Below are 11910 nucleotides of genomic sequence, written 5' to 3'. Positions count from 1 at the left end.
CTTCTCTTCCTCAGGGAGAAAAGGCCTAACTCCTTCAGTCTTTCTGCATGTGGCAGATTCTCCAGCCCTTTGATCATCTTTATGGCCCTCCTTTGAACTCCCTCCAGTCTGTCCACATCTTTTTTGAATTGCGGGGACCAGGACTGGACACAATACCTCAGCTACTGTGTAATGATGGGAAGAGTCAAGTTAGTCAAGCTGCTTGTAAGGACAGGTGAAGAAGATTAGGATAGGAGGGATATAATAAGGGAATTGGGAATTGAAAGAAAAAGAAATGTAGGACTGGGGAAGGAAATACCACCTGGGGAAATTCTGATTTAGATTTGGCTAGCAAGCCTGCCTTTGCTTGGAGCCATGATCTGCATTTGTGGTGAATTGTATGTTCAATCTTTTTTTCCAGGAGTGTTCATTCCCTTGAAGCGTGCAAGGCCATGAGAGTTCAAAGCTGCACAAAATCATCATTAGCTTTTTGTTATTTCTGTTTCTAGTGATTTCTCCTGCTGGGACTGAGGCAGAGCCTCTTCCCTATTAGTGTGCTATTTTTGCCCCACTGCCCTGCAGGTCCTGTTCTGAGATCTCTGCAGGGAGGAGCAGGTATGTGCTCCAGCAAGACTGCCCTCCCCCACTGCAAGGATGTCGGAGGCTAACGGGCCTGTTGCCCAAGCTCTTGCTGTCTTCTGTGATGGCTTCAGCACCTTAAATTGAAATATTCCCACGATTAGACTCCACAGCATGCATTTAAGACAGGCTGATCTTTAACTCAGTCTTCATGTCTGATTTGTGCACTTTGTGGGATTCTGAAGTGTTTTTTTACAACTTTTCATGCTGAATTTTTATGATAAGAGCATAAAAGCTTTCTGACTGTTATGCACTAATTTTTATTATAATCACCGTTAATAGTCATAAGATAGAACCTAATTTTCATCAAGGTTTGATTCACATTTCATAAATGCCTCTGGCAACTGCTGAAACAGCATGTTGTCTTCATAAAACTCGAGTACTTGTTCTGCTTAACGAGGGGCCATCAGGTGCAGTAAAGCTTCAGTGGGACAGAGCTTTCCAAGGAAACCTGAGAGCTGGGAGGAAAGTGGTGGCTTCAGTGGGACTTCTGTTACCACAGCTGCTGGAAATAAGCTGTGTCGTGGTGGTGAAGCAGTGCTGTTACAAGCTGGGAAGATGTTCTGTACCAGTGGCTCTTGTTCCTCTGATGCAGACATGATTTTGGCTTATTCCGTGGGATAGGCCAGTGCAAATTACTGGGAAATTTGTGGGAGAAAATCACAGTAGACATGAAAAAAGTAGAGGATGTGTCTCTTTATATATTACAATACTTCTTATAGTGGCTAATTTTGAAGTTGCAAAGATGTTTAAAACGTTGGAATTGTTTCTGGTGGAAATAAACCAACAGAAGAAATATCCTAAGGTGCACAAAAAAATCTTCTGCTTGGCATTTTTAACACACTTGTACCGAAGTAAACATTGAGTCAATTCAACTCAGTCCTAATATGTTTGTTTCACTTTCTTTAGGAGAACACCCCCCAGGGACAGATGTACTTGGATAACAAAGATGACAGTACAATTTCTAGACAACAAAAGATAGAGCTGAATCAGACATCTTTACATCAAACCAATCTATCTGCAAAGGTGACAGCCAAACCAGTGACCAGAAGTTGCAATGAGCTGCGGCTATTAAAAGAGTATCACGGCATGGTAGTGAGTCTTGGAGAGCCACAGACCTTGTGTGAAAAAACAGAAACAGGGGAGGATGGCTGCATTGCTCTGGAGAAGGATTTCACTCCTGTCCCCATGCAAGGGAGGTAAGAAAAAGGACAAATGACGTATTTTTTCTTCTAATACAAATTAATATTTATTTTTTTTGCAGAGCAGATACGTATGTTCATTAAGTGAATGTTTCTCCCACCCATACATAGAACAGGAAGCTTAATGGGACATTAGTGCAGTCTTAATTGCCCTGTAGGGGGTTGTGGATCACCAGATTTCAGAACTAATCTCAGCTTTAATAGCAGCCATGGGCCAATTTTGCTATGGTTTCAAGATCAGATACATGGCTTTTCTTCCCTACTTGGTGTCACAAAACACACAGAGATAAAGCGGTTTTCATGTCCCATCTCTCACCTCTTTCAGAAAAATGCATCGTAAGGCTGTAAATTCAATCATTATGGCTAAGACTGGGATGGCATTAATAACACAACTATGACAGTTGACACACCATGTATCAAGTGTACAAGGAGTGTGTGCTACTGGTGTATCCTCTCCTGCATCAGGAAAAGTACAGGTTTGGGAACAGGGGTGCTAGCCTTTCCTGTTGCCACAGATAAGTCAGCAGTTCTATTTGTAAATATTTAGAAATATTTTATAGACCCTAAAATATTGCAGGTGGCTTTTTAAACCCTTCTTGTTCACGTGTTCACATTGTTAAACCCTTTTGGTAAGAGGATGGAGCAAGCTTTGCACCAGTAGCAACCACAGTGTGCAGAAGGCAGCCAGAGCGGACTGTCAACCTTTTGGGGTATTTTTGAGAATTTGTAGAGGTGACTTGATAGAGCCTAAAGCAAGAGCAATGCTGTACCTAATCTGAGCTCCTGCAGAGCACAGGTCTTGAAACACTGCCTGGGGGTGTCTGTGTTGAGCAAGATGGCTTACACTGCAGTGGTCGAGTGCCAGCACAATTTCCAGAATCTGATGCTGGAGAATCTTGTTGCACTGCTACAAGTCAGGAAAAAGCAGCATAGATTTCAAAGCAGTTTAATGTTTAAATCAGATTTTTTTTTAACTGATTAAAATTAAGTAAACATAAAAGTACAATTTATTTAATTGTATAATTAAAGGGGATCAGAACTCTAATGCAGATCAGAATCCTGGGTCTCGCCTGTAGTCAGCTAGACTTTTCATCCAAAGAAAAGAGTTTTCTTTTTATTTCTCTCTCTCCTTCCCTCCCTCCTCTTTGTGTGGTTCTCCACAGCTGTTCATATCAGGTGCAAGGTGCAGTCCTGGGGGCTCCCCACAGTTCTAGGCATGCTGGTCACATCCCTGCATTGCTGAGGAAGGCTGAGGCCTGTCCCATGTCCCTGCATCTCAGTTAGAAGGAAATCTGCTTATACTGGGAGGAAAGGAGGTTTGGGGCATTTTGATAAGTTCCCTGATCTAGGCAAGGATGAGCCAGGCTACCTGGATGAGCTTTGCTGTGTACCTTACTTACCTACAGTGTAAGTGTGTACTGTAAGTCTAGAGCAAACAAAGTCAAGGTTTTATGTGCATCTGAAAGTATTTCTGTCAGAGTGTGAGTCTGAAATCACTATAGCTATGCTTTCCAAATATATATAAAAAAATAAAATCAAATTGACAGCTTGACCACAAAAGCCATTTAAATCCTTTAGAAATGTTCTTTGGGGTATTTGTGGATTTTCTGTGTTGACTAACAGTTTTACTGACAGAATCAAATCTTGTAAAAGTTCTTCAGTTCAGCATGTGGTGGGGGTGAGTTACTGTTGTCTTGTTTTGAAAGAGCATGGTAAGCACAGCATATATGTGACGATGGAAGGAAGGCAGGGAAGGAAAGGAGTGGATGCATCTGGAGACAAGGTTTTTCTTTTGTGAATTCACCTGTATGTCTTGCTACAGGTGTGTTTACTAGTGCTATTTGCTGTCCTGTTAATTATCCTTGTATGGGAACAAAAAACACGGTTGTGTTCTTATGGCCCATCTCACCCTTCTGCCTAAACTTCTTCCAGCGGGTGATACGAATTTGTATACCAGCAGTATGCAACTTACTGTGAACCCATGAAACACAGTTTGGAAATCATGGTCACAGGTGACAGAGATGAAAAATACTGAATCACAGAGGAGCCCACCTTCCTGCAAGTGCAGGGAGTAGTCCAGGTCTTTTGATAACACTGTTTTCCTGTTGAGTAAACTGTAGTCACTGTGTGTGATTTAGGAATAGATGTAGAATTCAAGAGCCACCCCTATGCTCCCTTGCAGAAAAATGTATATCTAATCTTCTATAGCAATATATTATGACCCAGGAAAGGTTCTTCTGAAATTCTTCTTGTTGATCTTTACTTCTCTTGCTCTCCAATATTGATTTCTTTTTTTTTACATACAGATTAATCTTATCTGGTTCAGCATGTATCTTAGCCAATGTACATTAGGTGCACTTAAAATACTGATGTGATCTGTGTGACCCCTCTGGTATGAGTAATTACCCTTAAATCACTGGGACTACTCAACAGAATGCAGATAAAAACATGGATAAACCTTTGCAGACTCAGTTGTTTGATTAGTTTCATTAGAATGAGAATTACCTTTTAATGTAAATTGTTCTTTTGCTTGCAAAGAAAACTACTAATGATTAAGAAAAGAGACCAAATACTTTTTTTTCCCCCATAAAGATGTTCGCTAAATTGGCGTGTCTGTATGGTTTGTTTTAATGCATCTACTTAACTTAAATTGCTGAATTATCTTTTGGGGATAAGGTTCCCAGGTTCTTCAAATTGTTCAAATGTACACTGAGGCAAGACTTTCCAAAGAATCTATTTAACAGATCAGGGGATTTATCTCAGTTGCTAAAGTCACCTTTAAGAAAGTGTTCTTTAGTTAAGCAGGGCCCTTTTCTCAGGACTATAGATGTCCACTTTATTCTGGACTGAACATTTCCATTTGACTGCAGCACAATCCTGCAGGTATTTGTGGTCACTGTGCTTATTGTCTTGGGCTGCCTGCCTGTCAAAATGCCTTCTCATTTACTTTGCATATTGAAGAACAGTACCTTCTGACTCCAGATTTTACTGGACTGCCTTAGGCTCCCTGGGCTCTGTGTGAGGAGCTGTGGACCATCCACAGTGGTCACTCCAATGACTTTGTCTTTCCAGAGCATTCTTCCCCCTGAAACAAGCCTCTCTGCCTTCTTTTGAGCAACATACTTCCTTCAGTCCTGCCTGCTGCTGGAAATGCAGGCATGCCTCTTTGAAGTGGACTATGAATGAGTACTAGTGGCCTCCAGTGGGAATGCAACTGGCCTAGGTGTACGTTTACACTGAACTGTGGTGTAGTTTGGTCTATTGGAAATACAGATTTTAAAGTACTGCAAAATGGCAGTGAAGTCTGGATTTTGATTTTGCACTTCTTTCATTCTCCTCAGGCTTTAAACAATGGATTGATAAAGCTCTTTTTCATTTTAATTACATGAAAATGGCTTTTCCAGTCAATAGACATTGGACCAAGCCACCTTCTGGAGCCCCTTACCTTGCAGGAAGATTTCATGCTGCTCTGTGGAAGCATGGGCAATGCTTTTCATGTCAGCCCTAACATCTCCAAAAGCACAAGCTACTTCCTTCCATCATGTCTCTGTACATATGGGATGTGGCTACAAAAAAAGCCCTTTGGTTGCTTTGGTTCATCATCCTCAGTGCTACTCCCATGGGAAAAGCCTAACAACATGGCTTTCTATCAACTGAATCTGAAATCCTCCTTCGTGATCCACAGGAAGGATGAAGTCAGCTGTTTTCAATTTAGGAATTAACAAGCCTCGGAGGCCATCTATAGAAATAAGATGAATAGTAATTCTGAATCCCATGTAACCAATTACTTTGTGTTGCTATTTAAAACCATGTTACTGAAAAAGGGATGTTTATTGGAATATAAAAGTGGTTGAAGGTGGTGGAAGAGAAGAGTAATAGAGCAACCAGACCCTGTAGCATTCATTTTGTATTGCCTTTTGGTCCTTTTCTTTCTACCTCCTTTAGGTGGTCAGATAATAACATTATCTTCTTGGGGGGGGGGGGGGGGGGGGAAGTTGGCAGTTATGCATTTATTATATTGTGAACTTTTCATGAGAAATTAGACTGTGAAAGCAAGGTGATGAAACCAAGTTCTAGCGTTACTCCACTGAAGTTATATTTGGATTAATTTGGCTCTGGAACTTGCTGGTCATTTAATATGATAGTCCTTGGAAGTTTTTTTATTTAATCTTTGTGCCTTATTAAGAGGACTCATCTCTGGGATAACAAAAAATAATCTCTTTTTTGGAATCTGCTTGAATTCGTGTTTCATCAAGCAAAACTATTTTTCTCAGCCTTTCTCCTGTCCTTCAGTTTCACTTACATAATGCTCACTTATGTAAGAAAAAATAAAAACAATCAACCAAATCCAACTCTTCCTTTGCCCTGAATCTGTGGTCCCAGGATCAGTTTGGAGATTGAAAAGGTCAGCGAGTTAAAAATGTCTATTGAATTCTCGGTTTGCAGCAATACAATGAAAAGATTGCCATTCTATTTCCTGTTAGTTGGAGAAGCTGGGAGAGGATAAACTATTGTATAGTGAAAAGTCAACATGAAATTATGCTTTTAATAGTGAGGGATTATAAATCTCAATCTTGATTTTTAATTATGTTGATGTATTGCTATTTTTAAAGGACATTTATGAAACTTACAATTAGATGTCAAGAAGACATGGTTACTGTCTAAATAAGTAAAATTTATGTGACAATTTAAAAGTGTCTTCAGATAGGGGAAAAAGGCTGAGGAAAAAAACAACTCAAAAACATTCAAAACACGTTTTTTTTTTTGTGTTTTGAATTTTGATCTTTGGCTGTTAGAATAAAACGAGAACATCTTCTGCTCAACAGTCAAACAGGGAAAGCGGTCCTTTTCACATCGTAATTGCATGTTTGTGTAGGAACCATTCTGATTTTTCATGTCAATCACACAAACGTTAGAAAAGAGTCCAGGACAGATCAATGACTTCACAGCAAACTGCCACATTCATCATTCTTGTGTGGCTTCTGTAGGTCTTGCTTGCTACCTGACTGGTGATGCCTCCATCTGTCTTTCCATTTCTTATCTGTATGTGATTCTCCATGAGGATCTTTAAATGCTATGACACCGTAGTGAACAAATAATATTTAAGAAGTTTTAAAGTCACAACTTTACCAAGTGATTTAATTTGGTTCATTTGGTCTTGAATATACTCTCTCAAGCATTTATTGGCAAAGCGGAGGCATGTGGCCACAACACAGCTTGTCATGAGCAAACTGTGTAGGGGCATGAGACTGCTGAGACTCTCTTAGCTCTGATTACAGGTCCCTGCTGTTGCCCCTACCACATCACAAAACATGACTCAAAGCCTGAAAAACTCAAAAGAAGCAATAAGCAGCTCTAGCAAACCTTTAGCTTGAATGGCAAGAAGTATAACAGAAAGACAACATTATACACAGTAGGCAAACAAATGAGTTATTGGAAAGTTCTGCTGCCCCCTTCTAACTTGCTGTTTCCCATTTCCTGGAAAAAAGCATCTTGGACTGGTAATGGAAGGAAGACAGAAGTGTGGTTGTATGGTGCAATTAAGGAGAGTGTTTAGGTTAATTTGAGTAAAAGAAGCGTGTTCAGCAAAAGACTGATTTTAACTTAGTTTTTGCTATTAATTTAACATACAGAAGCAGACTTCACTCGTGATAAATTTCCCTGTGTTCAGAGATATTTAATTTCTCTGTTGCTGTGTACTATTCATCATCTCAGTGCTTATTTCTTACAATTACACACAATATCTCAGGTTGGTCATGTAGTACGATTTGTTATGTTGTTGGCAGACTAAAACCATAGCACTCCTATGTGGCCACTCAAAAGCTTTTTGATTCTGACAGGAAATTTTGGTAAACAAAAATCCACCACTATTAATTTTTGTTTCTAAATGCTCTGTTGAAAGAATTAGGGGGCACTAATTAACTGCTTCACACTTTTCCAATTGTCAGGCTAAAAACTGAACTCAGCACTCAGTGAAGAATTTGCAGTGTACTAATCTCCAAAGATCAAAAGTTTCAACTGAATCCCTGTGACACTGCACAAAACTGCTGAATTTTGCAAGCATCTCTTCTGTTCCTAATGGTTAATAATATGGTTATGTGGGGTTCGTCTTTGTTAGACCTCTTAGGCCAATTGTGGAAAGATGCCAGTAACATACAAGCTTCAATCCTCTTTGGGGTTGGACAGCTGTTTCCTCATGTAAACCTCTCTTTAAATGGGGGAAGGCTTTTAATGTCAGCAATGATTTTTTTACATTACAAGGTTGAAAGTTTAAGCCAACCAGGCATCCAGACTTTGAAAAAGAATGTGTTGCACAGTGGCAGTCACAGTTGAGCAGGGGGGCATGCATGGGGCTTAAATATCCGATGTGAGGAGTAGCTATCCATGTAAGATGAAGCACATAACACAGTCACTCAGTATCCCTCAATTAAGTTTTTTTTTTAAAAACTGTTCTGTGTGCTTCATTCCTGCTGATGTGCCTGTGTGCAGATGGCAGCTGTGATATACTAAATTTGGGGGAATCAGAGCTTTGCACTAGCAGGTGGTCAAATTATACTAATTAACAAGAATTCAGTTTTGTACCCAGTTTTCTACCATGTAGGTATGTAAAAATTTTATGTGGGTAAGACCAATTGAGTCTTTGCTGACAGTGACTGGGGAGAAGGAAAATAAAGCATTGGAAATCCACAGCCCTTACATGTATCACTGCATCAGTTGGACATGCAGATAGGCAGCCACTGCAGCACTGTTGTTGGGTGGTAAATGGTCTGCCTGATAACGTGGCAACTTTTCCATGGGTTCAGGCCCTGTGGTTGAAGGATAGAGCAAGACAAAACCTGAAAGTGCCACCAAAAATAGTTGAGAAAGGGAGTTATGGAGAGGAATCAGGTTTGACAGAAAGTTTGGGCCATTTAGCTTTAAGGCTTGAACCTCAGTAAGCCTGAGGTAGGGCAGGAGCCCATGAACTTTGCAGAGAGAGAGGCCAGGACAATAACAGCTTGGCTTCAAGGTCCAGTCAAAAAAAGAAGTAATGCCAGTGGGGCGCCCTTACTGTGAATCTGTACAATCTCCACTCTGCCCTGAGGGATAGTAAACACACTCCTCCTAACCCCTGAGTAAGTGTATGGGCCACCAGACTCCAAGGCAGTCATTTTTTACCTCTCTGAATTTGTCACTCTAAATGAATAATGAAACATCAATTGAAACAGCAACTTTAACTCACTTATTCTACTTCCTAAGTAAATTTCTTGCATAATAATAATAATCAGCATTGTTTTATCTCCTCCTCTTGCTTCTTCTTCCAGTGACTATTATTTTGTTGAAAATATAAGGGCCTGAAGGAAGAGGAAAGGAAGGGCTTGCATGCAACTTTCTTTCCTAGTAGTCAGGTGACAGCTTGGATAGCTTAGCTCATATTGAGCATTTGCTCAAAGACATTGCCTCAGCCTCTGCCCAGACTACTAGAGAGCTGCTGCTGAGCATGGAGGGAGGAGAGAGGACTTGGAGACACAGGTGGAAGGAGAAGCATTTGGGAGGAGAGATATCAATAAAATGCAGAGACAGTAGGAATAGTGAGAAGGATGAATGGAAACCCTTCCATGAGTCTTCAGAGGGAAAATGCGTGAAGCTCAAATAAGGTGAAATACAGAGTGAGAGCAGGATGTAGAGAGCTGTGGAGTTAATTAGATGAAAGCAAGTTAATACCATGGTTGTAAGCCAGACTCTGATGCAATCAGTCCTCAGTTATGATAAAAAGTCCTAACTCCACCCAAAGCTGTATTTAACAAGAGTATGAAACTGTTTGTCTCAAACCTTGAAAAAAGGCAGCCCAGTTAATGGCATTCCTTCCTTACCCTGAATGCCTTACACTAGTGAGTACTTACAGTTTGATCTTCCAAACAAAATAAATTGTGTTAACAAGATAAAAATATGGAAGGCTATGATCCTTCAAAAAATAAAACAATCCCACACTGCCATTGGTACAGAAAGAAACCTTCTCCACCCCCCACCCCCCCCACCCCCCCGCTTATTGTTAGGATAGATGTTTTAAAGCATAGTTCTGCTTGGTGATAGAAATGTGTTTCAGTCTGCCCAGCAGTTTAAATGTCTCTCCCATTAGAATTAATTAGCATCAGAGTGGTTTGTCCTTTTGTGTTAGAAGCACTGAAAATCATTCCTCAGCCACAGCAAAAATTTCCAGGATAGTGGTGGTCATACATTTAAGAACTGAAGTTCATGTTAAATTGAATGTAGTTCATGGAAAAATAGATTAATGCGGATGGAAGAAATTAGCCAGTGAATTAAAAAAAAAATAATAGGGTCACAGTCTGTAGTCTGGCAAGTCATATGGCTTTTTTTTCAACCCGGCTATTCATAAGGAGCTCAAGTGATTTACTCATTGAAATACAGCAAAAGCTGATAAATGAGTCACCAAAATGCTTACAGTGACCGAGCAAGCAATTCTCTGCTTGTTAGGTACTAATGGGACTGCAGGGGCAACCTGCAATAATTGTGTTAATGGACCAGCAGAAGTCAGAGACCATGCAGAGCTCTGTCCACAGCAGGTCAGAAATAAGTCAAGCACAGCACAGTGAACTGGAGCCAGGTCTGTCAGAGCTGGGTAGGTTCAGAAGTAATGCACTTGGGTTTGGTTCTTTTTCCTTTGCACATTTTTATATGTTTTCTTTTGGGCAGGGTGAAATAGAAAACAGATAGACAGTTGCAGCAACTCACAGTTTTCAGAAGCACAGCAGAAGATACTGACGCAGTACTATCTGTGAATTAGCATCATTCGGAAGCAGCTGTTAAAGGTTGAAGGTTTGCTCACACTTTCTGAGCTGCTCCCTTTTCTGTACTAGTCAGTAAGGACAGTAAACACAGTCCATCTGCCATACACTCCCTGGTATCCTTGAGCAGAGTTTCTGAGGAGTCCCCTTTCCTGAAGTGAGGCTCTGTCAATGGTGGAGTATGAAAGCATTTCTCTCCAGACTCCCATGCTGGCAGCTATATTGAATGGGTATGTCTGGCAGGGCATTGCACTTGCTGTTTGAGGAGGAAGTGCTATACTATTGATGAATTTACTTTAAGAAGTCTAATCCTGGATTAATACCATACTTCTTTGAATAGGGTAGGTAAATATTTTGCAGTGACTTTTCCACCCACTCTTGTGGTCTTAGGTAATTTATTTTCTCTGCTGCTGAGAAAATAAAAAAGTAAAAGCAGCTTCAAATATTGTGTTGTCTCTGATCTTTCTAGGAGTGATAGGAGCAACTCTATCTCCCCAGCCACGTCAATGACATGTGAGCTGCATTCCTCTTTAGGAATCTGTTGACAGCTGTTCATCATGTAAACCTCTTACAGTGAAAAGCATGAGCCTGAATTTAGTGAATCTGTCTGATAAAAGGAAGAGTAAACCCAGAATGGAGGATAACAAGGAATGCACTTCTGTTTTCTCTGATGTGTACACTAAAACAGCAGGGCTATGTCATAATATTATATAATACTATATAAATACACAGTTTTGTTGCATTCATTGGCAGCACATGGCTTCTTTGCCAAGGTGCTCTCTGTGCTAAGGGTTGCGCCTCCCATCGCTTTCCAGCACAGGACAACAAGAGCAAATGCTCTATGCAGAAGTGGCAAAATGGAAATTTGTGCATTTTAGACATTGTTTTTGACTCACGTCTACTTGGTGCATTGTAGCCGATGCCTAGAAATAAACTAAGCCAAAACTGCAGGGAATAGTGATGTTTTGGAGTAAAAATTTTGAACATCAGTGTGTGGAAAGCTATTGTTTTTAACCACAAATAAAATGGCAACAGGAACTCATTACAAACCTGTTCATAGTTGTATGACAGTATTGAAGAGGATTATAGGGCCAGAAGTATTCTAACTTGCTTATTTTGACAGAAGACAGACTGTCCTTGGCAGAAAAGAATGATAGATTTTCATAAGGATTTGTATGTATGGATACCGAACTAATCACAGTTTTGAACCTATTGGTTTGTCAACAAAAGTTGAAAGAGCTCCACTGATGTCATTAGACCTGTCATGCTTTCCCTCAGCTGGAAATCTGACGTTTGTGAGGCAG

General features: G+C 40.3%; 1 protein-coding gene across 1 annotated transcript in view; it reads left to right on the top strand.

The window, feature by feature from the left end:
- The first annotated feature begins 1533 nt into the window (after positions 1-1533).
- The window catches only part of OCA2 (OCA2 melanosomal transmembrane protein), a 176265-nt gene continuing 165888 nt past the window's right edge, over positions 1534-11910 (top strand). The window contains exon 1 of the mRNA XM_056329924.1: positions 1534-1817. Within this exon, the coding sequence (XP_056185899.1) occupies positions 1549-1817 (269 nt within the window). The 5' untranslated portion in view covers positions 1534-1548. The remainder of the gene's footprint in view (positions 1818-11910) is intronic.

This window comes from Falco biarmicus, chromosome 2 (genome assembly GCF_023638135.1).
Source record: "Falco biarmicus isolate bFalBia1 chromosome 2, bFalBia1.pri, whole genome shotgun sequence".
Lineage (NCBI taxonomy): Eukaryota > Metazoa > Chordata > Aves > Falconiformes > Falconidae > Falco > Falco biarmicus.
Note: the sequence above shows the minus strand (reverse complement) of the source record. Positions and strands in the feature narration are given on the sequence as shown.